At 39.8% G+C, this 27,734-nt stretch overlaps 1 protein-coding gene across 1 annotated transcript in view; it reads right to left on the bottom strand.

Annotated features, from left to right (window-relative positions):
• Positions 1-27,734, bottom strand: part of LOC137974875 (citron rho-interacting kinase-like) — an 88,211-nt gene that overhangs the window by 25,619 nt on the left and 34,858 nt on the right. Inside the window, exons 9-15 of the mRNA XM_068821867.1 lie at positions 6,334-6,586; positions 5,758-5,885; positions 5,560-5,668; positions 4,675-4,728; positions 4,471-4,578; positions 4,212-4,301; positions 3,986-4,030 (exon numbers count right to left, since the gene is read on the bottom strand). Coding sequence (XP_068677968.1) covers positions 3,986-4,030; positions 4,212-4,301; positions 4,471-4,578; positions 4,675-4,728; positions 5,560-5,668; positions 5,758-5,885; positions 6,334-6,586 — 787 coding nt within the window. The remainder of the gene's footprint in view (positions 1-3,985; positions 4,031-4,211; positions 4,302-4,470; positions 4,579-4,674; positions 4,729-5,559; positions 5,669-5,757; positions 5,886-6,333; positions 6,587-27,734) is intronic.

The following is a 27,734-nucleotide window of genomic DNA, read 5'->3' as shown; positions in this document are numbered from 1 at the left end:
GGAGTAACTTGAGAAAAACCTCACGAAGCAGAGTTAAGCAGTCTGTCGAAGCACCAAGTTCCTCCAGGTCGTTCTGTCCTTTGCTCGCTGCCTCCAAATATCTACTGAAATGTTCTTCCGTTTCAGGTTTCTTTTCACAATGCCCTTGAATCTTAGCCTGAGTTGTCCTTGATTTCTCTTTCCATCACGTAAATAGAAATACGACAGCTGCCTGAGAAGCCTGGCAAAGTCCATGCTCTCTACATGACCGAGCTATCTCAAGTTCTTCGGAATTGAAATAATCAGCCATAGGCGGAAGGCCAGCCTTCCCTAAATCACTCTGTTTATGATTTTGCCTTTCCAAGAAATGTTCATTATCTCCATGAGATGGCGTATCATGTCGGCGTGTAGCTTCTTTACTTGTGACTGGTATATGGTCCAAGTTTCTGCACCGTAAAGGAGTGTTCTGAGCACAACGGCACGATATACCTTACATTCAGTCCTAATGGTAACAAGTCGGTTCCTCCACAATCTTTTCTGAAGTTTGCCGTAGGCAGCACTAGCCTTACCCATTCTCAGAGTGATTTCTTGGTCGAGTGTTGCGGATTCCAAGACTGTGCTGCCTAGATTCTGGCAATTGTGAGCGGTTGGTTCGTCACATTGATTGGTGTAGGCGCATCAAAAGTCAGGTTTATAGGTGGTTGGTAGAGACACTCCGTCTCTTTAATGTTGATCTTAAGACTAAACTGGCCAATTTGTCAACTAGGATTGCATATCGGAAGCACTGTGTGGAACTAGAGCGTTGTCGTCTGTGAAGAGCAATTCTCTGATGACTATTAGGCTAGTCTTGGTTCTTGATTTGCATTGTGACACAATAAAGAGGTTGGTTTCCCTCCTACTTTGGATTTATACTCGTTCCGTGGTGTCTTTGAAGGCCACTTCATTCATCACTGCCAAGTAGATAGATTGGTGACTTGAAACGCCTTAGAACTGGTGTTGCACATACTGACACTGGCCTTAAACAACTCCTTGGTATTACTGTCTGCCAGGTGTTCTAAGGCAAGCCTCTTGGGCGGTCGTGCTCTAGTTTTGTTGTGTTTTGGTTTGATGCAGAAGTAAGCTTTGGATCTCAGCATTAGATGATCTCATGAGTATCAAGGATGTCAGTACTGTCTCTTTGCCTAGTGATGACATAATCAATTAAATGCCAATGCTTTGATCTAGGGTGCATTCACGTTGCCTTATGTGGTTCCTTGTGCTTGAAGACAGTGTTCGTTATATAGTCAATTCATTTTCTGAGCAGAGTGCTAGCAGAAGTTCACCGTTGGAATTGCACTTCCCAATCGGTACAGTTCCTGCTCAAGCTTCCGAGTAATGCTTTCCTTTATTACGTTCCATTGCAAACATAGTCATGAAACTGCTTGCAAGAGATTTGAAGTACTACTAGTCTCGGAATCGAACCCGGGCCACACTGGTGGGAGGCGAGTGCTCTCACCAGTGCGCTAGCCCTGCACCCCACTTAAATATATATTATTACCATAATTCGATTGTACAACTCTTGCGCTATCTCTTCCTTGTTTCTAAGTCCTATCACTACACTGTCTGATCTTCTTGTCGATGTAAATGGCTAAGCATGAGTAAAATCAAACAAACACAAAAAAGAAAAGAAGGCGTCAATTAAAAATGAATGTGATAAATGTAACCTAACACAGTGATCACACAATGTACAAACACTTGATAAAAATGACGGCTTGGATATAGCGGCTTATGTGGTGATTGAAAAGGTGCGTTTCCATGGAAACTGTGGTGCTGCGTCGAGGAGTTCCTCCCTCTCCGTGGCCCTTGTAGTAGCACTTTAACGTTACTCATAAACGTTACTTGCAACTGATCAACTTGCTTTATTAAAGGGGCACTGTCACGGACGCGCATGCGACAGGTTTTTGAATCGAAGCTTAAAACTTTCAGCCTGAACTTCGTGTGAGTGCTTGAACTGCCGACAGTGATCCCTGTCACACTTCGCTGAATTCAGCTGTCAGTGAACAAACATGGCATGGTATTCTTGTTCGCTTTTATTTCTTGGACTCCAAATAATCGATAATAGATAAATATAAATTTTAGCGCTTTTCTAAATCCGTATTTAGTCTAAGCGAGTTCACCCCGGTTGCTGCACCGGAGCGAAAATTTCGTTCCGTCGCGAAATCTCGCAACGGTATCACGTAAACGAGGAACGACCACTCGTTCCGGTATGAAATCGGCCTCCCGGTGGGGACCCCGGTGGGTTGAAACGGGTAGCACATGCGTACTTTTCCTGATAGACGCCATATTTGCAATTTGGATTAACGCTTGTATTTTATCGATTTGGGGTGTCCCTTCAGGTAAAAACGATACGAATTCACCTAGTCATCATGTAAACGCAGTATCAAGAAGTCACCCCGATGTGAAACTCGCGCCGGTGCGAGTTTCTCATGTAAACACCCCCTTAGAATTATATAGAGGATATTACACGATGGTAAGAAGATATGAATTTTATGTTCGAGTGGCAAGAACAATGTCTCACGAGTGGCGTAGCGAAATAAAGCAAGTTGATCCGTTGCAAGTAACGTTTACGAGTAACGTTAAAGTGCTACCACAGCCCTCCTTCCCCCCCGCCCCTCCCACCCCCAACTTATTTCGTTCGGTGTTGATTTCTCCTAAACCTCTTCCTTGTCCTCTCACAGTTCCGTGATCTATACCAAAGCCTATATAGACAGGAGTGTTTTACTAACCATTTTTCTTTCAGGCACCGAGTAATTCTTGCAGCTCGGCATTTCTTCTTGACTTGCAAGGAACGCCTCGAATAATTTTAAGTTGTTTGAAGTTTTATTCTTCGTATTAGCATTTTCTTGTTTCTCGGGGAAGGATTTTACGTCAGCTTCCGAATCTTCACGAATCTACCGGTATATCGCTTGCCATTTTTGACCGACTGTTTGCAGAAACAACCATGCAAAGGAGAGAAATGACGTCATCAATGGAAAATACGCCACTCGGGTCCCGGATGTAGTTTTGTATGAATTTTGTGAGTGGTGTATTTTCAAGTAAAACACTCCTCTCTATGTACTAAAAAACGACAGTTCAAATATATGAAAGTTCATGTTTTCTTTGTCACACAATCACCTATTACGGGATATAATACGAACTTACAAGTGATCAGCTCCCAGACTGATTACTGTTTGCTCATTTGGAAGGGCAATTGCAGCACAATCATACGGTCTGAGGTTCGAGTCCCGTTAACTGAACTTACTTTCACTTGGTTATGTCACTCAGTAAGCAGTAACGACAAGAAATTTCCTTTTATGTTGTGTATACGATAAGCAACGTTCACGACTGAAGTGTTCGGGAATTCTTAACATAATTCCTTCAGCAGTTCAAGTGTATGTCCTCCATTTTTGGTCTCTTTAATGCATTGATCGCCTGCAGTGGCATCTACGAGATTTCGATTCAGTTTTGTGTTTCCTTGTCAGTATTAGGAACAAGCAGATTTCACTGCAGACGTAAAACCGAAAAAGGATGCTGAAATTCCGGAGGCTGAATTTTGCAAAATCATATACTCTTATCAGATCGATTTTTTTCAATGGTGAATCGGGGATACTCGGAAAAAATCCGACATTCCGATTACTTGTTCGGACGCTTTACCACTAAGCTAAGGAGACCCAGGAAATTAAACTGGGGTTAGTTGACAATTATTCCGCTATACTCAGTGCTAGGATTGAAAGGGTCGAATGGTGCACTCACGCTGTTGTAATGAAAGAGATCTCAGTAGATGGTGAATGCGTTAGTCACAGTTCGGATCGGAAGGTTACAGGTCCGACTCCTGCAATGGATCACTCGGAGTTTTTCGAGCATCCCCGAGTTACCATTGTTTAATCCTAACCTTCACCGGGTTAACATTCTCCATCTCTTTTATGAAATAATATTCTGTTTCTTCTCGGAATCTACGAAGGTCAAATCTCCAATCAAAAATCCTCACCTTTTCACCGCACTCCACGCCAGCACTTTCCACTCTGACAGACTTCTACGAAGGCAAACGTTGAATCAATCAGCGCAATGAAAAATTTGACCTCAAAATGAAGTCTCACAGCAAACTTAGCACATAATTTAAAATACTAAAAATATTCGGTGTTCATTTGTTGTCAAAATTTAAAGACACGATGAATCTACTCGGTCTATCGTTTATCTTATAAGCCATCTTATACCTGTAGTTTCTGCGTTTGTAACTGTAATTCCTCCTTGCTTTTCCGCATGTTTTCCAACAACTCTGTGGCCTCTTGGTTCGCCTTTAAAGACTGTTCGTAACAATACGTTTATTAGTTAAAATTCCTTTTTTTTCCCTTTGTAATTTTTTGGACATAATATATTTTTTTCTTGAGATCTGATCTGCAATCGTAATGGAAAGTGTTCAGAGGACAGCAGGCAGAAGTTAAGTCAAAACAGTTCGTTATAATTAAAGCTTACTTTAGCGAGCTTCTGTTGCAGTTCCGAGATCCTTTCTTCGCTGTCCTTGGTGACCTTGTCTAATTTCTGTTGCCACTCAATCATGCTTCTTTTCGCTTCTTCACTCATCTTAAAAAGAAAACAGAAAAAAAAACAGACCAATTTGCACAGTGAATACAATGATCATCCCATACTAGCTGTAGGAGCAAGTGAAAATTAACTCACCTTTGTCATCCGTGCTTGGTGTTCATTTATGCGGTTCTTGCTCACTTCAAGAAGCTGTAAGACAAAACATGGCTTGACTAAGGCTGCACGTTGTTAACAATTTATTGCTGCACTAACTCTAACTACGTGGTATAATTTCGGTCTTCGGCACGACTAATAGCTTTTCAAAAGATTGGAGACAGTCACGCAAAACTCCAGTGACGCGTAAAAAAGCCACATGAATTTTCATACTAGGGTTAACAGAGAAATTTCAGGTTGTGAAGAAAAAAATTATATTGTTTAAAGCCAGATGGTCAAATATGGTTATTTAACAAAGTGTTAGAACATAAGACTATCCAATTTATAAAATGATTTCCGGTTGGAGTCCAGAATGCTTAAGCCAACAGCAAATGTTTTTCAATAAAGAGCCTAATTACAACAACATCTTTATTTACTCTAAAATTAAGTTAACTTTTGTCTTGCAAGGGCTTCCAAATTATTGTATCATGTTTCCTCGGAATCATGAAAAAGCAACAACCCCGTTGGCTTGAAAATTCCATCAAACGTGACTATACTATCAGAATAGAGCGAGTTTCAATCGAGTGTCGTAAAACCAAAACCAAAGTAATTACTTTGGCCGATCAAAAAGGACGGAGACAATCCAGTAAACCAATAAAACTCAAAATAATTACACGTAGTCGACACAAAGCGCAAGAAAATGCGCACACGCGAGCCACGATTGGTTTTGGTTTCACTTCTGATTGGTTGAAAAAATGCCACGCAAACTTTGAACCAATCATGGTCAATGACTGAGTGAAGTAATGCGAAACCAAAGTAATTTGCTAATTACTCTCGACACTCAATTGAAAACCTCTCTAACATTGACTTTTCTAAAGTCGCTCCAACCTTCTCTTGGGATTTAAGTTCCTCTTCCAATCTTTGAGCCCGTCTGCTGGCGACAAATCGGTCATTCTCTAGCTGGGCCACAATGTGTTGCAAATCCTCCAGATTTTCTCTGCGTAGTAGTAAGAGAGTAACCAAAACCATCAACAACAAAGATTTTAAGCAGCTAATATAATGCGTAACAATACTGACGCCGCTAACCTGCTTTCCTGATCTCTGAGTTCAGTTGCCCTTTGGCTGTCTTCCTTTAGTTCAGAAAGTAATTTAAGCGTGGCCGAGTCCGCCTTGTTTCTATCGGCTCTTTCGAGGTCTAGCCTTCTCTGAAGATCCTGTAAGTACAAATAACAGCAGGTTTCACCTCGACAGTTTAACAAAGCAGTGACTTGTAACATCGGCCCAACCACATAAACATTTTTTTCATAAACTGGATGAACCAGTGAAGAGGTAACCGAAGAAAACATTGATCAAATAACCAAGCGGCGAAACCTCAATCAAGTAAGGACGCTTAGGAAAAATCTTTTGTAAGTCGCCAATTGCCGACACTCTGGAGTCCCAATGTGATTAAAAATGACTTCCTTGCTACTTGTGCTAGTAACACGAAACTCAAAAGTACAATATCTGTCCCACCACATTGAAAAAATACTGACAAGCAAGTTTAGCAGAGACAAATGCAACCCACATAAACAAACTCAGTGAAGCTTTTAGCCTACTTAATAGGAACTCGAATGATTCAGTCCAACATTAGATATTGTAGATACTGTTAGACGAAAGCCTTGCCTTTATCTGAGTGTCATAAAGAACTTTCTCCTTTTCCAACAGATCTCTTTCATATTCAGCGTTACGCAAAGATTTCTCTTTCTCTTCGAGCGTTGTTTGCAATTCTTCCAAGCTTTTTTTCATGTTGGCACTTTCATCTTTAAGCGTGTGACAAGATTGCAAAGCATCCTTCAGCTCTTTCGCTTTCATTGTCAGCTTTCTTTCCAGACGGCTTGGCGGACATCCCAATGGCGAGTTTGGTAGACTTCCGGCTCTGTGCGAAGATTCAATGAAAATAGGTTTGTCATTCGAAGTATTAAATGCAACATCAAATAAACCCTTCTCCAAAATGGCTGCCGAAAATTCAAATAAGTTGAAATTAAAAACTAAAACCAGAAATAGAATGAGCACCTTTACTTTAGTAACCCTGCAAAGGCTCGGCATACCAGGTCTATTATCACCTGAGAAAATGCAAGTTGAGGTGTTCACCTCCGGCGTCTTAGTTTTCATGAACACATGTTTAATGACCGATCATAAATTTGGGAAGATGTAAACTAAGTCTGAATACAATCTACTTCCTACAGGGTTTGTCAGGCCAAGACAAGTGTTCAAAAAAATGCGTCTTCGCATGTTTCTAATCTTATAGCAATTAAACAGGCCTTGAAAGTTAATGAACATAATTAGCACCATGGCGTTATATGACTTCCTTTATTTGACAACCAAATAAATGCAATTGACTTCAAAAAAGGAGCAAAAGTGATGGGTGGCTAATCACTGACGTTACACAAATCACTTGACTCTGAAGATGACTTCCGCTCAGGCTGTCGAAATGTCAGTCAATGTCGTCTCAAACAGCCCGTCTCAGGACTACACTCACCCGGATGATCGTACTTTACTTAATTACGATATGACTCCTGGGTTCAAACCATTTACAATATTAATAATATTCAGGCGAAATAAAGAAGTCACGTGAAAAGGTGTCACATTTAATTGGCAATCTGCTACTTTCTTTGATCATTGACCAATCAAAATACTTGGTTTTTGCTGTTTCTGCACTGAATGACCTATTTTCGGCACTGTGTTACCTGGAAACTGCATTTCTCTTAAAGGGGATATGTGACGTTATTTTCGAGTGGTTCGGGGAAATCTTCAGTTAATCACGAGTTTAAAACTCGAAAATGGTAATGTTATGTGGAATTCCTTTACTGATAAATTATCGTTACAGCACAGACAAGATGATTCCGAACAAAAACGAACTTTAGTCTTGAAAAACGTTTGTGTATGCTTCTCTTTCCATTTGCTGTATTTCATTCATGTTGTTCCGCGGTTTTACGTGGTTCATTCTCCTTTTTGGGTATTTTGGGTGTCACTGATGAAATTAATCAGAATTGAGTCTTTTTTCATATATAGTATTCTTTTAAAATAATTACTCAGGAGGTGACGAAGTGAAGTCGATTCAAAACTCAACAAAAGCCACTAGTACACTCGAGCTGAACAAAAAAACTATCGAAAACGAAACCAAAAAAGCCTTGTGATCGCTTCTCGAGAGAACAGACACACAGCCGAAACTGTTCTGTGCCTGCCTCATATGGCCCTGAAAAAAGTAACGTAGTACAATGGTACTTGACCGCAGCCCTTGGCCGAGAAACTAATTCTAGCCAAAAGGCCGAGAAGCGATCAGGATACGGGATATTTAGGTTTAAAAAAATTTGTAGAGATATGGGATATTTAGGGGGAGGGGGATTGAGGAGCCACGGGATATTTTTAAAAATAGGAATGTGTTGCGTACGTGTGGTAGTGTGGTAAATTGACAATGTTTCTTTTTTTAAAAAACTGTCAACTAAGCTGCGTTTTGTATTTCAGGAGATTCAAGTTGTCTTTGCGTAATATGTGGCTTTTATAGTACACGATATTGTTTTGGTAACATAAATCATTACAGTGCCATGGTAGATGTCTTTGCGAAATACACCCTAAGAAGACATGTGGTTTAGTAAAATACTAAACCCAGAAAGATTGAAGAAAATAAAAGGAAATCGAGAAACAATGGCTTCAAGGCTGACATGCTGATCATTGACAACTTCTTTTTCACAACAGGCTTAAGCGTGTACTCTGAGCCTCCGACAGCTTCCCAAGACAAAGTTCATATAGACGACCGAAAATTCTATTTTAACGCTCAAAAATGCGAACTAAGCAAGGTACAGATTTTGTTAGCCTGCTTTACGCAAAACAACTATTGACGCAAAGTAAATAAATATTGATCTATAGTTTTTTTGTTAGTTTGTTTTTTATCTCTTTCAAGTGCAACGTTCGACAAGATGTGTGCGAATTTGCCACAAAGATCACAATCGTTGGTCAGCTAAAGTTAAGCCCCTTCGAATCGGGTTACCGGTAGCACTTTGATGGGGGACCGCTGCGAAGTCACCGTGACGGCGATTGCTAAACTTGATTTCATTTTTTATTTTGTTTGGCCTTTGAAGGCTATTTTCTTATTTCCTTCCTAGATAGATAGATACTTTATTAGCATGTACATGGTAGCCATTGGCTAAATTACGTACAATAACTGTATATACTAGAAGGAAAAAAAGCTTTAAAAATGCTATGAGATACTAAAAATATTCTGTAAGATATGCCACCTAATATACATTCTTATTATTGTTAATTAAATTACACTGAAAGTTAATAAAACTGTTTGTGCGATTAGTTTTATAACTAAGATCAAACACTCGGCTTTGCCTAAAGTTGTACTTAGGGGTACGTCTTGGGGGAAGCAAGTGGTGTAGTTTATGCTCTTCGCCGTCAAGGATTTTAGTAAAAAGTGAACTGTACAAAAAACTACGATGATCGAAAAGTGAATCTATGTCTAAAAACGCTAACGATTGGCTATAACTTAAGTTAAGTTGGTAAGGAAATCGATAATCCAATTCATGATAGACTGCGGCAAAACCACTGAACTAAGACTACGTCAACTACGTCAAAACCACTGAACAAACTGGTTTCCAAGAAATATTGGAGTAGTGTATTCGTTCTATGCAAAATACTTCTATTGAAGTATTCGTTCTATGCAAAATAATGTTCACAGTGAACACACAAAAACGAGAAGGAGGATCTAGAAATATCGTAGAAAGTTCTCCTTACCTTTAAAGCTGGCCGTTGTTAAAGAAAAAGCATCTGTCCACTTTAGCATATAGTTTAATACTGTGTCAATCATCGCGGGCGGAAAGATTCCAAAATAAATGTTTGCTCTCATCCCAATAACAAAAGTTTGCCACGATGGCCGAGTGGTCTAACGCGCTCTCAGAATACCGCAAAGCTGGGGAAGGGTGTTCTAATCGCGGCAGGGAAGGTTGGAAATACAGAAGGGTATATGAGAAGATTTATCCGGTCGGCGCTTAATTCAATATCCGTGGGGGATGCACATTTGCCCTCACGGGCCCGAGTAACTAAAATTGAAATTTCACAAGTTCAACATTAATATGTACATGTGGAAGGAATACTTATTTCTCTATGGGCGGCCATCACCGCCAAAAATACAAGAAATTGAAATGAAACAGAGAAAACAGAAATGGTTTAGTGATGGTTTGCAAAATGAAATAAGTGGTTTTGAAATGAAAATGTCGAAATACAAAACGTTTAAGGACGGTGCCTACTAATTCAAAGGTATTTTTGCCCCGGTTTATGATGATGCAGGAAATGTAGATCTTGACAAGTGTCATTGAAATCCAAAAAGAAAATTGGGGGTAACGACGCATTTTTCCAAGATAAGGCCATCCCCCTTTTTATTTTCGTTTACCGTAGAATGCGTTTCCTGATATCGGCTCGGTCGATCGATCGGATTGAAAAAAAGAAAAACCCTAAAAAAATCATAAGTATTCCCGGAATCGGAGGCCTGGTACCCCGGCATCATAGCTGTGGAGCCAGGAAAAAAACAAGACGTGAACCCAAAATCAATATGGCGGAAAAGTTGTCGGATGCTGTGGCAAAATTAAGACAGCGTGGGAAAAAGGATCAACCACCGAAATTCCTATGCTACAGAGTTGTCCTCTCCAGAGCTTTACTCTGTTTTTGTACGTGAAATGGAAACTATGTCGAAGTGGGGGTTCGTAAAGAACCTAATCTCCTTCGCAACCGTCTTTCGGGATGTCACAAAAAGAGATTTGCGTGACATCCTGACCATTGACTACATGACTGACTAAAAAAAATGGCCATTAAGGTAATTCCCTTGAAAATGACGAACTATCCAGATTCTTGTCAAACTTGGCACAATTGATATTCATACACAGGACACTAAAAAAACGCAACAAAAAGATGGTGTCACCGTGCTTGTTTTCGCGCTGTATTCCCTTTATTTTATTAAAGTACAACAAAAAAAGCAAGCTGACACAAACACCAACCCGGTGTGGCCAACACATCACAAATGCGCACAACCATTTCACCCGGTCAATTAGCAGCTATGCACAGCTGTTTCGGCCTTATACTGGGTCTCATCAGCATGGCGTAGCTAACATACCAGGCGGGTGTCTTAGACACCCCTTTAAGTGGCAGCTCCACACAACAAATGTGTTAAGCTGGGTTGGGAACAGCACAGCTGTTCTCCCACGGCAAGCGTGTGGGAAGGTGGATCACCAAAAGAGACCGGTGTGTCACATAATTTTTAACAAAAAAAACCAAGGTGACACACCGCTCTTTTTTGTTGTACTTAGAATAAAAAGAATGCAGCGCGAAACAAAGCACGGTGAAAGAGACCATCAGTTTATTGCCTTTTTTTAGTGTCCTGTGTATGAATATCAATTGTGCCAAGTTTGACAAAAATCTGGATAGTACGTCATTTTCAAGGGAATTACCTTCAGGAACATCCTTCTTAGTCAGTCATGCATTCAATGGTCAGGATGTCACACAAACCTCGTTGTGTGACATCCCGAAAGACGGTTGGGAAGGAGACTACATTCTTTACGAAACCCCACTTCCACACAGTTTCCATTTCACGTACAAAATCAGAATAAAGCTATCGAGAAGAAAACTCTGAACTTGGACATAGGACCTTATCTTGTCTATCTACATGTTGTAGACATCATTAATCCGTTACATTTAGCCCTGTTCTCGAGAAGCAAAAAGAATACTGCATCCAAAAAGAAGGAAGAAAACAATTGCAACCGGAGAACAAAAAGCCTGTCAGGTTCGTACCAAGTTTTATCGGGCTGACCACTGATATTTACGTAAGACCTCAGACCTCCCGTCGACTAAGTCATTTCAGTCTTGACTTGTCCATTTGACCTTGCACTGAATCACTTGCCCGGCTATTAAACCATTTGACACTTGATTTAACCATTTGCCGGTGAATTAAGTCATCCGTCAATTAGTTTAACGGTTCGTTCTTTAACCAAAGCATTTCAGTCTTGACTTGTCCATTTGACTTTGCACTGAATCGATTGCCCGTCTCTTAAACCATTTGACACTTCATTAAATCATTCAATTAGCTGAATCGTGCCTTCTTTGAATAAACCATTCTGCTACCGAGCACAAGATCATTTGTTGTCGGACCTGATCATTTCCCATTTCCTCAACGGATGGATTCTCAGTGGAATAAACCAATTTGAATTAGTCTGTTCCGTTTGAACATCGTCGTCTGAATCATTTCAAAACAATCTAAACCATTTCAATTTTGACTAAACCGCTTCACGAAAGAACACTTTACCTTTTGTTTTTCAGTTTCATTTCAAAAACACTTATTTCGTTTGGCAAACCATAACTAAACCATTTCTGTTTTCTCTGTTCTATTTCAATTTCTTGTAGTGTTGGCGGTGATGGCCACCCAAATTCGCGAAACGGAGAAAAAAAAAGGAGATGGCCTAATTCATGAAAAATAATTGTAAAAAGCTTTAAAATACAAAGCAATGTACGGCGTTCTTTCAAATTGAAGCTTAATTATCTCTCACAAATGCATGGTTACCCCCAATTTTCTTTTTGGATACTCGAGTACTTACTATGATCTACTTTCTCAGGATAGTTTTAAACCGCGCAAAACTATGCCTCTATTAGTAAGCATAACCGATAAGAAACTCAAATATCTCGAGATGCGCAGAACGTATGCGCAATAACAAGAGTAGGCACCCTCCTTAAGTGTTTTCTTGTGAAGCAGTAAAGTCAAAATTAAAACGGTTTAGATTGTTTTGAAATGGTTAAGACGCCGATGTTAAAACGGAATAGACTAATTCAATTTAGTTCATTCAACTAAAATACCATCCGTCGACCAAATGTGAAATGATCAGGTCTGACAACAAGTGTCAAATGGTTTAACAGACGGGCAATCGATTCAGTGCAAAGTCAAATGGACACGACAAGACTAAAATGGTTTAGTTAAAGAAGGAACGGTTCAACTAGTTGACGGACGACTTAATTCACCAGCAAATGGTTTAATGGCCGGGCAAGTGATTCAGTGCAATGTCAAATGGACAAGACAAGACTGAAATGGTTTAGTTAAAAAAACAAAGGTTAAACTAATCGACAGACGACTTAACGCACCGGCAAATGGTTTGATCTAGTGTCAAATGGTTTAATAGCCGGGCAAGTGATTCAGTGCAAGGTCAAATGGACAAGTCAAGACTGAAATGATTAAGTCGACGGGGGATCTGACGTAAATATCAGTCGTCAGCCCAATAAAACTTGGTACGAACCTGAAAGGCTTTTTGTTCTCTGGGTGAAATTGTTTTCTTCCTTCTTTTTGGATGAACTATTCTTTTTGCTTTTCGAGAGCAGGGATAAATGCAACTAAGGGCTAAATGTAACTGATTAATGATGTCCACAGCATAAACATAAACAAGACAAGGTCCTATGTCCCAGTTCCGAGTTGTCCTCTCGAGAGCTTTACTCTGTTTTTGTACGTGAAATGGAAACTATGTCGAAGTGGGGGTTCGTAAAGAACGTAGTCTCCTTCGCAACCGTCTTTCGGGATGTCACACAAAGAGATTAGCGTGACATCCTGACCATTGACTGCATGACTGACTAAAAAAAATGGCCCTTAAGGTAATTCCCTTGAAAATGACGAACTATCCAGATTCTTGTCAAACTTGGCACAATTGATATTCATACACAGGACACTAAAAAAACGCAACAAAAAGATGGTGTCACCGTGCTTGCTTCCGCACTGTATTCCCTTAATTTTATTAAAGTACAACAAAAAAAGCAAGCTGACACAAACACCAACCCGGTGTGGCCAACACATCACACATGCGCACAACCATTTCACCCGGTCAATTAGCAGCTATGCACAGCTGTTTCGGCCTTATACTGGGTCTCATCAGCATGGCGTAGCTAACATACCAGGCGGGTGTCTTAGACACCCCTTTAAGTGGCAGCTCCACACAACAAATGTGTTAAGCTGGGTTGGGAACAGCACAGCTGCTCTCCCACGGCAAGCGTGTGGGAAGGTGGATCACAAAAAGAGACCGGTGTGTCACATAATTTTTAACAAAAAAAACCAAGGTGACACACCGCTCTTTTTTGTTGTACTTAGAATAAAAAGAATGCAGCGCGAAACAAAGCACGGTGAAAGAGACCATCAGTTTATTGCCTTTTTTTAGTGTCCTGTGTATGAATATCAATTGTGCCAAGTTTGACAAAAATCTGGATAGTAAGTCATTTTCAAGGGAATTACCTTAAGGAAAATCCTTCTTAGTCAGTCATGAGGCCGATGGTCAGGATGTCACGCAAACCTCGTTGTGTGACATCCCGAAAGACGGTTGGGAAGGAGACTACATTCTTTACGAAACCCCACTTCCACCCAGTTTCCATTTTACGTACAAAATCAGAATAATGCTATCGAAAAGAAAACTCTGAACTGGGACATAGGACCTTATCTTGTTTATCTTCATGTTGTAGACATCATTAATCAGTTACATTGAGCCCTGTTCTCGACAAGCAAAAAAATACTACATCCAAAAAGAAGGAAGAAAACAATTTCAACCAGAGAATAAAAGGCCTGTCAGGTTCGTGCCAACTTTTATCGGGCTGACCACTGATATTTACGTCAGACCTCAGACCTCCCGTCGACTAACACAAGATCATTTGTTGTCAGACCTGATCATTTCCCATTTCGTCGACGGATGGATTCTCAGTTGAATAAACCAATTTGAATTAGTCTCTTCCGTTTGAACATCGTCGTCTGAACCATTTCAAAACAATCTAAACCATTTCAATTTTGACTAAACCGCTTCACGAAAGAACACTTTACCTTTTGTTTTTTAACAGTTTCATTCAAAACCACTTATTTCGTTTCGCAAACCATCACTAAACCATTTCTGTTTTCTCTGTTCTTTTTCAATTTCTTGTATTTTTGGCGGTGATGGCCACCTAAATTCTCACCGAAATGGCTATGATAAAACGAAGACAATCGCACAAGTTTGAATTTCAAGTCTCCAAATAAAGTAAGGTCAGGCTTAGACGAAAAAAGATCAAATCGAACCTTTTTCAGGGTGTCTAGAAAACGCAGACCCGCAGATCTACAAAACACAGACCTAGAAAACGCAGACCTAGAAAAAACCATTTGGTGTTAGTAGTATTTCGTAACTTTTATACTGAATTAAACAGTGTTTTGCAAAGCCAAAAAAAACTTGAGTTAAATAAGCCAAGTTAGCGGACCTATGAGAAAGCAAACTTTCTTCAGCAACCTATACAAAGAAGTACTATAATTACATCAGGCAGAATTCCATCATGATTACATTTCCTTACTTTAACAGCAAATATTTACAAATACCCGATGAAGTAAGGGCCAACCTAAAGGAAGCACACAAATCACTTATTAAGGAAGAATTCGGTCATTCATGTTAACTGTTTACAAACGTACACATCGCGTGAGTCGTCACGTGGCGTCTGTTGTGCATAGGAACTTAATTGTAAACTACAGCAACTTCGTTTAATACTAAGTGAACTGGACAACACTTAGCAGTCTTAGGGTAAGCATGCTAACCAAGCCGTATGCTTACATCACCGGTGCACCGTGTTACTGGCTAAAACAGGTGAAAATAAGTGTATTTTAGTTCGAAAAATTGAAACGTCGTAGCAAGCACGAGTATGGCAATGCTATGAATAATGTTTTGATAGTGTACCTTAACTGAAAACTGGCAGAAAACCAACCAGTATGATTATCATGATATTATCACCCTATACCCAAGATAATAAAAGCAAAGATGCCCTCGCGTTTTGTCAAAGTTAAAATTCTCCGCGCGTCATGATTTGCTAATACAATAAAATACAATACAATACATACTTAATTGACCGCTCCCGACAGGGGCTTTTCAAGGCCAATGAAACACAACGAAACGACAGAATGAAACAATAACAACTGTTGAGAATCCCAACTGGCCGGAGGCAAACCACTTGGCTATTTTACAAATGCAGCTGGGAAGCTGAACCAGGGACTACCAGGATCAAAGCGAGTCTTGAACCCGGGATCTCCGGATCTCAAGGCAAGCGCCCTAACCACTGCACCACACTGCCTCCTCAAGAAGCTAAGAGATATCATTTTATCAGACTAAAAATAAACCATTTCTAGCGATCTAGCGACAGGTTTTCAACACAGGTTTTGAGGCTCATCCGCATAAATCACAGAGGCAAAAAGTCATTATATTGTTCGTCACTGAACTGAATTGTTGAATTTAGTATGTAACAGTGATTGCGAAAGAAGTGTTATTTTCTAGCTCTGCGTTTTCTGGGTCTGCGTTTTCTAGGTCTGTGTTTTCTAGGTCTACGGGTCTTCGTTTTCTAGACACCCCTTTTTCGAAACCAAAAAAATTTCTCATAGACACATACAGTATTACAACTTGGATAGCATGGAGTGTTTCGTTGGTTGGACAATACAGCTGTCGCTTACACTGTAGTTAACAGTATCTCTGAGTAGCTCTGTATCTTTAAAGAAGTCTCCGTTTTTACAAAATGCAAAGATTATAAAATTTGAGTCCTTACGTAAATCGCGCGCTTAGCTTTCTCATTTTTTGCATTAATAATCGATTCTTCACACCATGAAATCTAAAATTTGACACTCTTCCACTTATTTGACAAGTGCAACAGATCATTGTTCTTTCCCGCGGCAAATTGCACCTCGGTTTTACCGAGGAAAAAAACACTGCATACGTTGATCTCTCTCCAAAATCATTTTTTGAACGTCGTAATAAGTTTCCGCTTTACATTTTCTTATAGCGACTTGCAATGTTTGCCCCCTGGCGATCCCAGAACCCTTTGCGTATAAACGGGGATCCGATTACTGGCAACTCAACGAAAAATAAAAATTGAAATTTCACAAGCTCAACATTAATATCTGGAAGGAATACTTGCTTCTCTATGGGCGGCCATCACCGCCAAAAATACAAGAAATTGAAAGAGAAAATACAGAAAAGGTTTAGTGATGGTTTGCCAAACCAAATAAGTGGTTTGGAAATGGAAATGTCGAAATACAAAAAGTTAATTGTTCTTTTGTGAAGCGGTTTAGTCAAAATTAAAATGGTTTAGATTGTTTTGATCTGAACAAGTGTCAAAGAGTTTAGCAGACGTGCAATCGATTCAGTGCAAAGTCAAATTGACAAGACAAGACTTAAACGGTTTAGTTAAAGAAGAAACGGTTCAACTAGTTGACAGACGACTTAATTCACCGGCAAATGGTTTAATGGCCGGGCAAGTGATTCAGTGCAATGTCAAATAGAAAAGACAAGACTGAAATGGTTTAGTTAAAAAAAGAACGGTTAAACTAATGGACGGACGACTTAACGTACCGGCAAATGGTTTAATCTAGTGTCAAATGGTTTAAAAGCCGGGCAAGTGATTCAGTGCAAGATCAAATGGACAAGTCAAGACTGAAATGATTTAGTCAACGGGGGATCTGACGTATAAATATCAGTCGTCAGCCCGATAAAACTTGGTACCAACCTGAAAGGCTTTTTGTTCTCTGGGTGAAATTGTTTTCTTCCTTCTTTTTGGATGAAGTATTCTTTTTGCTTTTCGAGATCAGAGATAAATGTAACCGATTAATGACGTCCACAGCATGAACATAAACAAGATAAGGTCCTATGTTCCAGTTCAGAGTTGTCTTCTCGATAGCTTTACTCTGTTTTTGTACGTGAAATGGAAACTATGTCGAAGTGGGGTTTCGTAAAGAACGTAGTCTCCTTCCCAACCGTCTTTCGGAATGTCACACAAAGAGATTTGCGTGACATCCTGACCATTGACTACATGACTGACTAAAAGAAATGGCCCTTAAGGTAATGCCCTTGAAAATGACGAACTATCCAGATTCTTGTCAAACTTGGCACAATTGATATTCATACACAGGACACTAAAAAAACGCAACAAAAAGATGGTGTCACCGTGCTTGTTTCCGCGCTGTATTCCCTTTATTTTATTAAAGTACAACAAAAAAAGCAACCTGACACAAACACCAACCCGGTGTGGCCAACACATCACAAATGCGCACAACCATTTCACCCGGTCAATTAGCAGCTATGCACAGCTGTTTCGGCCTTATACTGGGTCTCATCAGCATGGCGTAGCTAACATACCAGGCGGGTGTCTTAGACACCCCTTTAAGTGGCAGCTCCACACAACAAATGTGTTAAGCTGGGTTGGGAACAGCACAGCTGTTCTCCCACGGCAAGCGTGTGGGAAGGTGGATCACCAAAAGAGACCGGTGTGTCACATAATTTTTAACAAAAAAAACCAAGGTGACACACCGCTCTTTTTTGTTGTACTTAGAATAAAAAGAATGCAGCGCGAAACAAAGCACGGTGAAAGAGACCATCAGTTTATTGCCTTTTTTTAGTGTCCTGTGTATGAATACCAATTGCGCCAAGTTTGACAAAAATCTAAATACTACGTCATTTTCAAGGGAATTACCTTAAGGAACATCTTAGTCAGTCATGCATTCAATGGTCAGGATGTCACGCAAACCTCGTTGTGTGACATCCCGAAAGACGGTTGGGAAGGAGACTACATTCTTTACGAAACCCCACCTCCACACAGTTTCCATTTCACGTACAAAAACAGAATTATGCTATCGAAAAGAAAACTCTGAACTGGGACATAGGACCTTATCTTGTTTATTTACATGTTGTAGACATCATTAATCAGTTACATTGAGCCCTGTTCTCGACAAGCAAAAAAATACTACATCCAAAAAGAAGGAAGAAAACAATTTCAACCGGAGAATAAAAAGCCTGTCAGGTTCGTGCCAAGTTTTATCGGGCTGACCACTGATATTTACGTGAGACCTCAGACATCCCATCGACTAACACAAGATCATTTGTTGTCACACCTGATCATTTCCCATTTCGTCGACGGATGGATTCCCAGTTGAATAAACCAATTTGAATTAGTCTGTTCCGTTTGAACATCGTCGTCTGAACCATTTCAAACCGCTACACGAAAGAACACTTTACCTTTTGTTTTCTAACAGTTTCATTTCAAAACCACTTATTTCGTTTGGCAAACCATAACTAAACCATTTCTGTTTTCTCTGTTCTATTTCAATTTCTTGTATTTTTGGCGGTGATGACCACCAAAATTTTCACCGAAATGGCGATGATAAAACGAAGACAATCGCACAAGTTTGAATTTCAAGTCTCCAAATGAAGTAAGGTCAGGCTTAGACGAAAAAAGATCAAATCGAACCTTTTTCAGGGTGTCTAGAAAACGCAGACCCGCAGATCTACAAAACACAGACCTAGAAAACGCAGACCTAGAAAAAACCATTTGGTGTTAGTAGTATTTCGTAACTTTTATACTGAATTAAACAGTGTTTTGCAAAGTTACGTCTATGCCAAAAAAAACTTGAGTTAAATAACGCAAGTTAGCGGACCTATGAGGAAGCAAACTTTCTTCAGCAACCTATACAAAGAAGTACTATAATTACATCAGGCAGAATTCCATCATCATTACATTTCCTTACTTTAACAGCAAATATTTACAAATACCCGATGAAGTAAGAGCCAGCCTAAAGGAAGCACACAAAACACTTATTAACGAAGAATTCGGTCATTCATGTTAACTGTTTACAAACGTACACATCGCGTGAGTCGTCACGTGGCGTCTGTTGTGCATAGCAACTTAATTATAAACTACAGCAACTTCGCTCAATACTAAGTGAACTGGACAACACTTAGCAGTCTTAGGGTAAGCATGCTAACCAAGCCGTATGCTTACATCACCGGTGCACCGTGTTACTGGCTAAAACAGGTGAAAATAAGTGTATTTTAGTTCGAAAAATTGAAACGTCGTAGCAAGCACGAGTATGGCAATGCTATGAATAATGTTTTGATAGTGTACCTTAACTGAAAAATGGCAGAAAACCAACCAGTATGATTATCATGATATTATCACCCTATACCCAAGATAATAAAAGCAAAGATGCCCTCGCGTTTTGTCAAAGTTAGAATTCTGCGCACGTTATGATTTGCTAATACAATAAAATACAATACAATACATACTTAATTGACCGCTCCCGACAGGGGCTTTTCAAGGCCAATGAAACACAACGAAACGACAGAATGAAACAATAACAACTGTTGAGAATCCCAACTGGCCGGATGCAAACCACTTGGCTATTTACAAGTGCAGCTGGGAAGCTGAACCAGGGACTACCAGGATCAAAGCGAGTCTTGAACCCGGGATCTCCGGATCTCAAGGCAAGCGCCCTAACCACTGCACCACACTGCCTCCTCAAGAAGCTAAGAGATATCATTTTATTAGACTAAAAATAAACCATTTCTAGCGATCTAGCGACAGGTTTCAACACAGGTTTTGAGGCTCATCCGCATAAATCACAGAGGCAAAAAGTCATTATATTGTTCGTCACTGAACTGAATTGTTGAATTTAGTATGTAACAGTGATTGCGAAAGAAGTGTTATTTTCTAGCTCTGCGTTTTCTGGGTCTGCGTTTTCTAGGTCTGTGTAACTGGTCATTTCCCATTTCGTCGACGGATGGATTCTCAGTTGAATAAACCAGTTTGGATTAGTCTGTTCCGTTTGAACATCGTCGTCTGAACCATTTCAAAACAATGTAAACCATTTCAATTTTGACTAAACCGCTTCACGAAAGAACACTTTACCTTTTGTTTTTTAACAGTTTCATTTCAAAACCACTTATTTCGTTTGGCAAACCATCACTAAACCATTTCTGTTTCTCTGTTCTATTTCAATTTCTTGTATTTTTGGCGGTGATGGCCACCCAAATTCTCACCGAAATGGCGATGATAAAACAAAGACAATCGCACAAGTTTGAATTTCAAGTCTCCAAATAAAGTAAGGTCAGGCTTAGACGAAAAAAGATCAAATCGAACCTTTTTCAGGGTGTCTAGAAAACGCAGACCCCCAGATCTACAAAACACAGACCTAGAAAACGCAGACCTAGAAAAAACCATTTGGTGTTAGTAGTATTTCGTAACTTTTATACTGAATTAAACAGTGTTTTGCAAAGTTACGTCTATGCCAAAAAAAACTTGAGTTAAATAAGGCAAGTTAGCGGACCTATGAGGAAGCAAACTTTCTTCAGCAACCTATACAAAGAAGTACTATAATTACACCAGGCAGAATTCCATCATGATTACATTCCCTTACTTTAACAGCAAATATTTACAAATACCCGATGAAGTAAGGGCCAACCTAAAGGAAGCACACAAAACACTTATTAAGGAAGAATTCGGTCATTCATGTTAACTGTTTACAAACGTACACATCGCGTGAGTCGTCACGTGGCGTCTGTTGTGCATAGCAACTTAATTATAAACTACAGGAACTTCGTTTAATACTAAGTGAACTGGACAACACTTAGCAGTCTTAGGGTCAGCATGCTAATCAAGCCGTATGCTTACATAACCGGTGCACCGTGTTACTGGCTAAAACAGGTGAAAATAAGTGTATTTTAGTTCGAAAATTTGAAACGTCGTAGCAAGCACGAGTAAGGCAATGCTATGAATAATGTTTTGATAGTGTACCTTAACTGAAAAATGGCAGAAAACCAACCAGTATGATTATCATGATATCATCACCCTATACCCAAGATAATAAAAGCAAAGATGCCCTCGCGTTTTGTCAAAGTTAAAATTCTGCGCGCGTCATGATTTGCTAATACAATAAAATACAATACAATACATACTTAATTGACCGCTCCCCACAGGGGCTTTTCAGGGCCAATGAAACACAACGAAACGACGGAATGAAACAACAACAACTGTTGAGAATCCCAACTGGCCGGAGGCAAACCACTTGGCTATTTATAAGAGCAGCTGGGAAGCTGAACCAGGGACTACCAGGATCAAAGCGAGTCTTGAACCCGGGATCTCCGGATCTCAAGGCAAGCGCCCTAACCACTGCACCACACTGCCTCCTCAAGAAGCTAAGAGATATCATTTTATTAGACTAAAAATAAACCATTTCTAGCGATCTAGCGACAGGTTTTCAACACAGGTTTTGAGGCTCATCCGCATAAATCACAGAGGCAAAAAGTCATTATATTGTTCGTCACTGAACTGAATTGTTGAATTTAGTATGTAACAGTGATTGCGAAAGAAGTGTTATTTTCTAGCTCTGCGTTTTCTGGGTCTGCGTTTTCTAGGTCTGTGTTTTCTAGGTCTACGGGTCTTCGCTTTCTAGACACCCCTTTTTGGAAACCAAAAAAATTTCTCATAGACACATACAGTATTACAACTTGGATAGCATGGAGTGTTTCGTTGGTTGGACAATACAGCTGTCGCTTACACTGTAGTTAACAGTATCTCTGAGTATCTCTGTTTCTTTAAAGAAGTCTCCGTTTTTACAAAATGCAAAGATTATAAAATTTGAGTCCTTACGTAAATCGCGCGCTTAGCTTTCTCATTTTTTGCATTAATAATCGATTCTTCACACCATGAAATCTAAAATTTGACACTCTTCCACTTATTTGACAAGTGCAACAGATCATTGTTCTTTCCCGCGGCAAATTGCACCTCGGTTTTACGGAGGAAAAAAACACTGCATACGTTGATCTCTCTCCAAAATCATTTTTTGAACGTCGAAATAAGTTTCCGCTTTACATTTTCTTATAGCGACTTGCAATGTTTTTGCCCCCTGGCGATCCCAGAACCCTTTGCTAAACGGGGATCCGATTACTGGCAACTCAACGAAAAATAAAAATTGAAATTTCACAAGTTCAACATTAATATCTGGAAGGAATACTTGCTTCTCTATGAGCGGCCATCACCGCCAAAAATACAAGAAATTGAAAGAGAAAAAACAGAAAAAGTTTAGTGATGGTTTGCCAAACCAAATAAGTGGTTTTGAAATGGAAATGTCGAAATACAAAAAGTTAAGTGTTCTTTTGTGAAGCGGTTTTAGTCAAAATTAAAATGGTTTAGATTGTTTTGATATGAAAAACTGTCAAATAGTTTAGGAGACGTGCAATCGATTCAGTGCAAAGTCAAATTGACAAGACAAGACTGAAATCGTTTAGTTAAAGAAGGAACGGTTCAACTAGTTAAAAGACGACTTAATTCACCGGCAAATGGTTTAATGGTCGGGCAAGTGATTCAGTGCAATGTCAAATAGAAAGACAAGACTGAAATGGTTTAGTTAAAAAAGAACGGTTAAACTAATCGACGGACGACTTAACGTACCGGCAAATGGTTTAATCTAGTGTCAAATGGTTTAAAAGCGGGCAAGTGATTCAGTGCAAGGTCAAATGGACAAGTCAAGACTGAAATGATTTAGTCACTGGGGATCTCACGTATAAATATCAGTCGTCAGCCCGATAAAACTTGGTACCCAACCTGAAAGACTTTTTTGTTTTCTGGGTGATTTTGTTTTCTTCCCTCTTTTTGGATGAAGTATTCTTTTTGCTTTTCGAGATCAGAGATAAATGTAACCGATTAATGATGTCCACAGCATGAACATAAACAAGATAAGGTCCTATGTCCCAGTTCAGAGTTGTCTTCTCGATAGCTTTACTCTGTTTTTGTACGTGAAATGGAAACTATGTCGAAGTGGGGTTTCGTAAAGAACGTAGTCTCCTTCCCAACCGTTTTTTTCGGGATGTCACACAAAGAGATTTGCGTGACATCCTGACCATTGACTACATGACTGACTAAAAGAAATAGCCCTTAAGGTAATTCCCTTGAAAATGACGAACTATCCAATTCTTGTCAAAACTTGGCACAATTGATATTCATACACAGGACACTAAAAAAACGCAACAAAAGATGGTGTCACCGTGCTTTTTTCCGCGCTGTATTCCCTTTAGTTATTAAAGTACAACAAAAAAAGCAACCTGACACAAACACCAACCCGGTGTGGCCAACACATCACAAAGCCGCACAACCATTTCACCCGGTCAATTATCAGCTATCCACAGCTGTTTCGGCCTTATACTGGGTCTCATCAGCATGACGTAGCTAACATACCAGGCGGGTGTCTTAGACCCCCCTTTAAGTGGCAGCTCCACACAACAAATGTGTTAAGCTGGGTTGGGAACAGCACAGCTGTTCTCCCACGGCAAGCGTGTGGGAAGGTGGATCACCAAAAGAGACCGGTGTGTCACATATTTTTAACAAAAAAACCAAGGTGACACACCGCTCTTTTTTGTTGTACTTAGAATAAAATGAATGCAGCGCGAAACAAAGCACGGTGAAAGAGACCATCAGTTTATTGCCTTTTTTTAGTGTCCTGTGTATGATATCAATTGTGCCAAGTTTGACACAAATCTGGATAGTACGTCATTTCAAGGGAATTACCTTAAGGAACATCCTTCTTAGTCAGTCATGAGGCCGATGGTCAGGATGTCACGCAAACCTCGTTGTGTGACATCCCGAAAGACGGTTGGGAAGGAGACTACATTCTTTACGAAACCCCACTTCCACACAGTTTCCATTTCACGTACAAAAACAGAATAATGCTATCGAAAAGAAAACTCTGAACTTGGGATCATAGGAACCTTATCTTGTTTATCTTGCATGTTGTAGGGACATCATTAATCCGTTACATTGAGCCCTGCTTCTCGACAAGCAAAAAAAATACTACATCCAAAAGAAGGAAGGAAAACAATTTCAAACGGAGAATAAAAGGCTTGTCAGGTTCGTGCCCAATGTTTATCGGGGCGACCACTGATATTACGGTTCCGACCTCCGACCTCAGACCTCCCGTCGGACTAACGCGAAGCTTCATTTGTTGTCAGACCTGATCATTTCCCATTTCGTCGAAGGATGGGATTCCTCAGTTGAATAAAACAGTTTGGATTCGTCTGTTTCCGTTTTGGAAACATCGTCGTCTGAACCATTTCCCAAACCATGTAAACCATTTCAATTTTGACTAAATCGCTTCACGAAAGAACACTTACCTTTTGTTTTTCAACAGTTTAACTTCAAAGCCACTTATTTCGTTTGGGCAACCATCACTAAACCATTTCTCTTTCTCTGTTCTAATTTCAATTTCTTGTATTTTTGGCAGTGGTGATCGGCCTACCTGAAATTTTCACCGCATAATGCGCCGTGATAAAAAACCCAAAGACAATCGACACACGTTTGACACTTTCAAGTCTCCAAATAAAGTAAGGTCAGGCTTTAGACGAAAAAAGATCAAATCGAAAAACCATTTTTAAGGGGGTGTCTAGGAAAAGCAAGACCCGCAGATCTACCAAAAAACAGACCTAGAAAAACGCCAGAACCTAGGAAAAAACAATTTGGTGTTAGTAGTATTTCGTAACTTTTATACTGAAAAAGTACCACAAGGTTTGCAAAGGTCCGATCGATGGCCCAAAAAAACTTTAGTAAATACATAAAGGAAGTTAGCGGACCTATGAGGAAGCAAAACTTCTTCAGAACCTATACAAAGAAGTAAGGAACCGTACTATATAAAACACCAGTGCAGAATTCCATCTATGATGACATTCCACCTTACTTAAACAGCAAATATTTACAACAAATACCTGATGAAGTTAAGGGCCCACCTAAAGGAAGCACACAAAACACTTATTAAGAAGAATTCGGTCATTCAGGTTAACTGTGTTACAAAACGTACACATCGCGTGAGTCGTCACGTTGGGTCTGTTGTGCATAGTAAATTAATTAACTAACTACAGGAACTTCGTTTAATACTAAGTGAACTGGACAACACTTAGCAGTGTCATTTCAGTCTTGACTTGTCCATTTGACCTTGCACTGAATCACTTGCCCGGCTATTAAACCATTTGACACTTGATTTAACCATTTGCCGGTGAATTAAGTCATCCGTCAATTAGTTTAACGGTTCGTTCTTTAACCAAACCATTTCAGTCTTGACTTGTCCATTTGACTTTGCACTGAATCGATTGCCCGTCTCTTAAACCATTTGACACTTCATTAAATCATTCAATTAGCTGAATCGTGCCTTCTTTGAATAAACCATTCTGCTACCGAGCACAAGATCATTTGTTGTCGGACCTGATCATTTCCCATTTCCTCAACGGATGGATTCTCAGTGGAATAACCAATTTGAATTAGTCTGTTCCGTTTGAACATCGTCGTCTGAATCATTTCAAACAATCTAAACCATTTCAATTTTGACTAAACCGCTTCACGAAAGAACACTTTACCTTTTGTTTTTCAGTTTCATTTCAAAAACACTTATTTCGTTTGGCAAACCATAACTAAACCATTTCTGTTTTCTCTGTTCTATTTCAATTTCTTGTAGTGTTGGCGGTGATGGCCACCCAAATTCGCGAAACGGAGAAAAAAAAAGGAGATGGCCTAATTCATGAAAAATCATTGTAAAAAGCTTTAAAATACAAAGCAATGTACGGCGTTCTTTCAAATTGAAGCTTAATTATCTCTCACAAATGCATGGTTACCCCCAATTTTCTTTTTGGATACTCGAGTACTTACTATGATCTACTTTCTCAGGATAGTTTTAAACCGCGCAAAACTATGCCTCTATTAGTAAGCATAACCGATAAGAAACTCAAATATCTCGAGATGCGCAGAACGTATGCGCAATAACATAGTAGGCACCCTCCTTAAGTGTTTTCTTGTGAAGCAGTAAAGTCAAAATTAAAACGGTTTAGATTGTTTTGAAATGGTTAAGACGCCGATGTTAAAACGGAATAGACTAATTCAATTTAGTTCATTCAACTAAAATACCATCCGTCGACCAAATGTGAAATGATCAGGTCTGAAAACAAGTGTCAAATGGTTTAACAGACGTGCAATCTATTCAGTGCAAAGTCAAATGGACACGACAAGACCTAAAATGGTTTAGTTAAAGAAGGAACGGTTCAACTAGTTGACGGACGACTTAATTCACCAGCAAATGGTTTAATGGCCGGGCAAGTGATTCAGTGCAATGTCAAATGGACAAGACAAGACTGAAATGGTTTAGTTAAAAAAACAAAGGTTAAACTAATCGACAGACGACTTAACGCACCGGCAAATGGTTTGATCTAGTGTCAAATGGTTTAATAGCCGGGCAAGTGATTCAGTGCAAGGTCAAATGGACAAGTCAAGACTGAAATGATTAAGTCGACGGGGGATCTGACGTAAATATCAGTCGTCAGCCCAATAAAACTTGGTACGAACCTGAAAGGCTTTTTGTTCTCTGGGTGAAATTGTTTTCTTCCTTCTTTTTGGATGAACTATTCTTTTGCTTTTCGAGAGCAGGGATAAATGCAACTAAGGGCTAAATGTAACTGATTAATGATGTCCACAGCATAAACATACACAAGACAAGGTCCTATGTCCCAGTTCCGAGTTGTCCTCTCGAGAGCTTTACTCTGTTTTTGTACGTGAAATGGAAACTATGTCGAAGTGGGGGTTCGTAAAGAACGTAGTCTCCTTCGCAACCGTCTTTCGGGATGTCACACAAAGAGATTAGCGTGACATCCTGACCATTGACTGCATGACTGACTAAAAAAAATGGCCCTTAAGGTAATTCCCTTGAAAATGACGAACTATCCAGATTCTTGTCAAACTTGGCACAATTGATATTCATACACAGGACACTAAAAAAACGAAACAAAAAGATGGTGTCACCGTGCTTGCTTCCGCACTGTATTCCCTTAATTTTATTAAAGTACAACAAAAAAAGCAAGCTGACACAAACACCAACCCGGTGTGGCCAACACATCACACATGCGCACAACCATTTCACCCGGTCAATTAGCAGCTATGCACAGCTGTTTCGGCCTTATACTGGGTCTCATCAGCATGGCGTAGCTAACATACCAGGCGGGTGTCTTAGACACCCCTTTAAGTGGCAGCTCCACACAACAAATGTGTTAAGCTGGGTTGGGAACAGCACAGCTGCTCTCCCACGGCAAGCGTGTGGGAAGGTGGATCACAAAAAGAGACCGGTGTGTCACATAATTTTTAACAAAAAAAACCAAGGTGACACACCGCTCTTTTTTGTTGTACTTAGAATAAAAAGAATGCAGCGCGAAACAAAG

This window comes from Montipora foliosa, chromosome 11 (assembly GCF_036669935.1).
Source record: "Montipora foliosa isolate CH-2021 chromosome 11, ASM3666993v2, whole genome shotgun sequence".
Taxonomy (NCBI): Eukaryota; Metazoa; Cnidaria; class Anthozoa; order Scleractinia; family Acroporidae; genus Montipora; species Montipora foliosa.
Note: the sequence above shows the minus strand (reverse complement) of the source record. Positions and strands in the feature narration are given on the sequence as shown.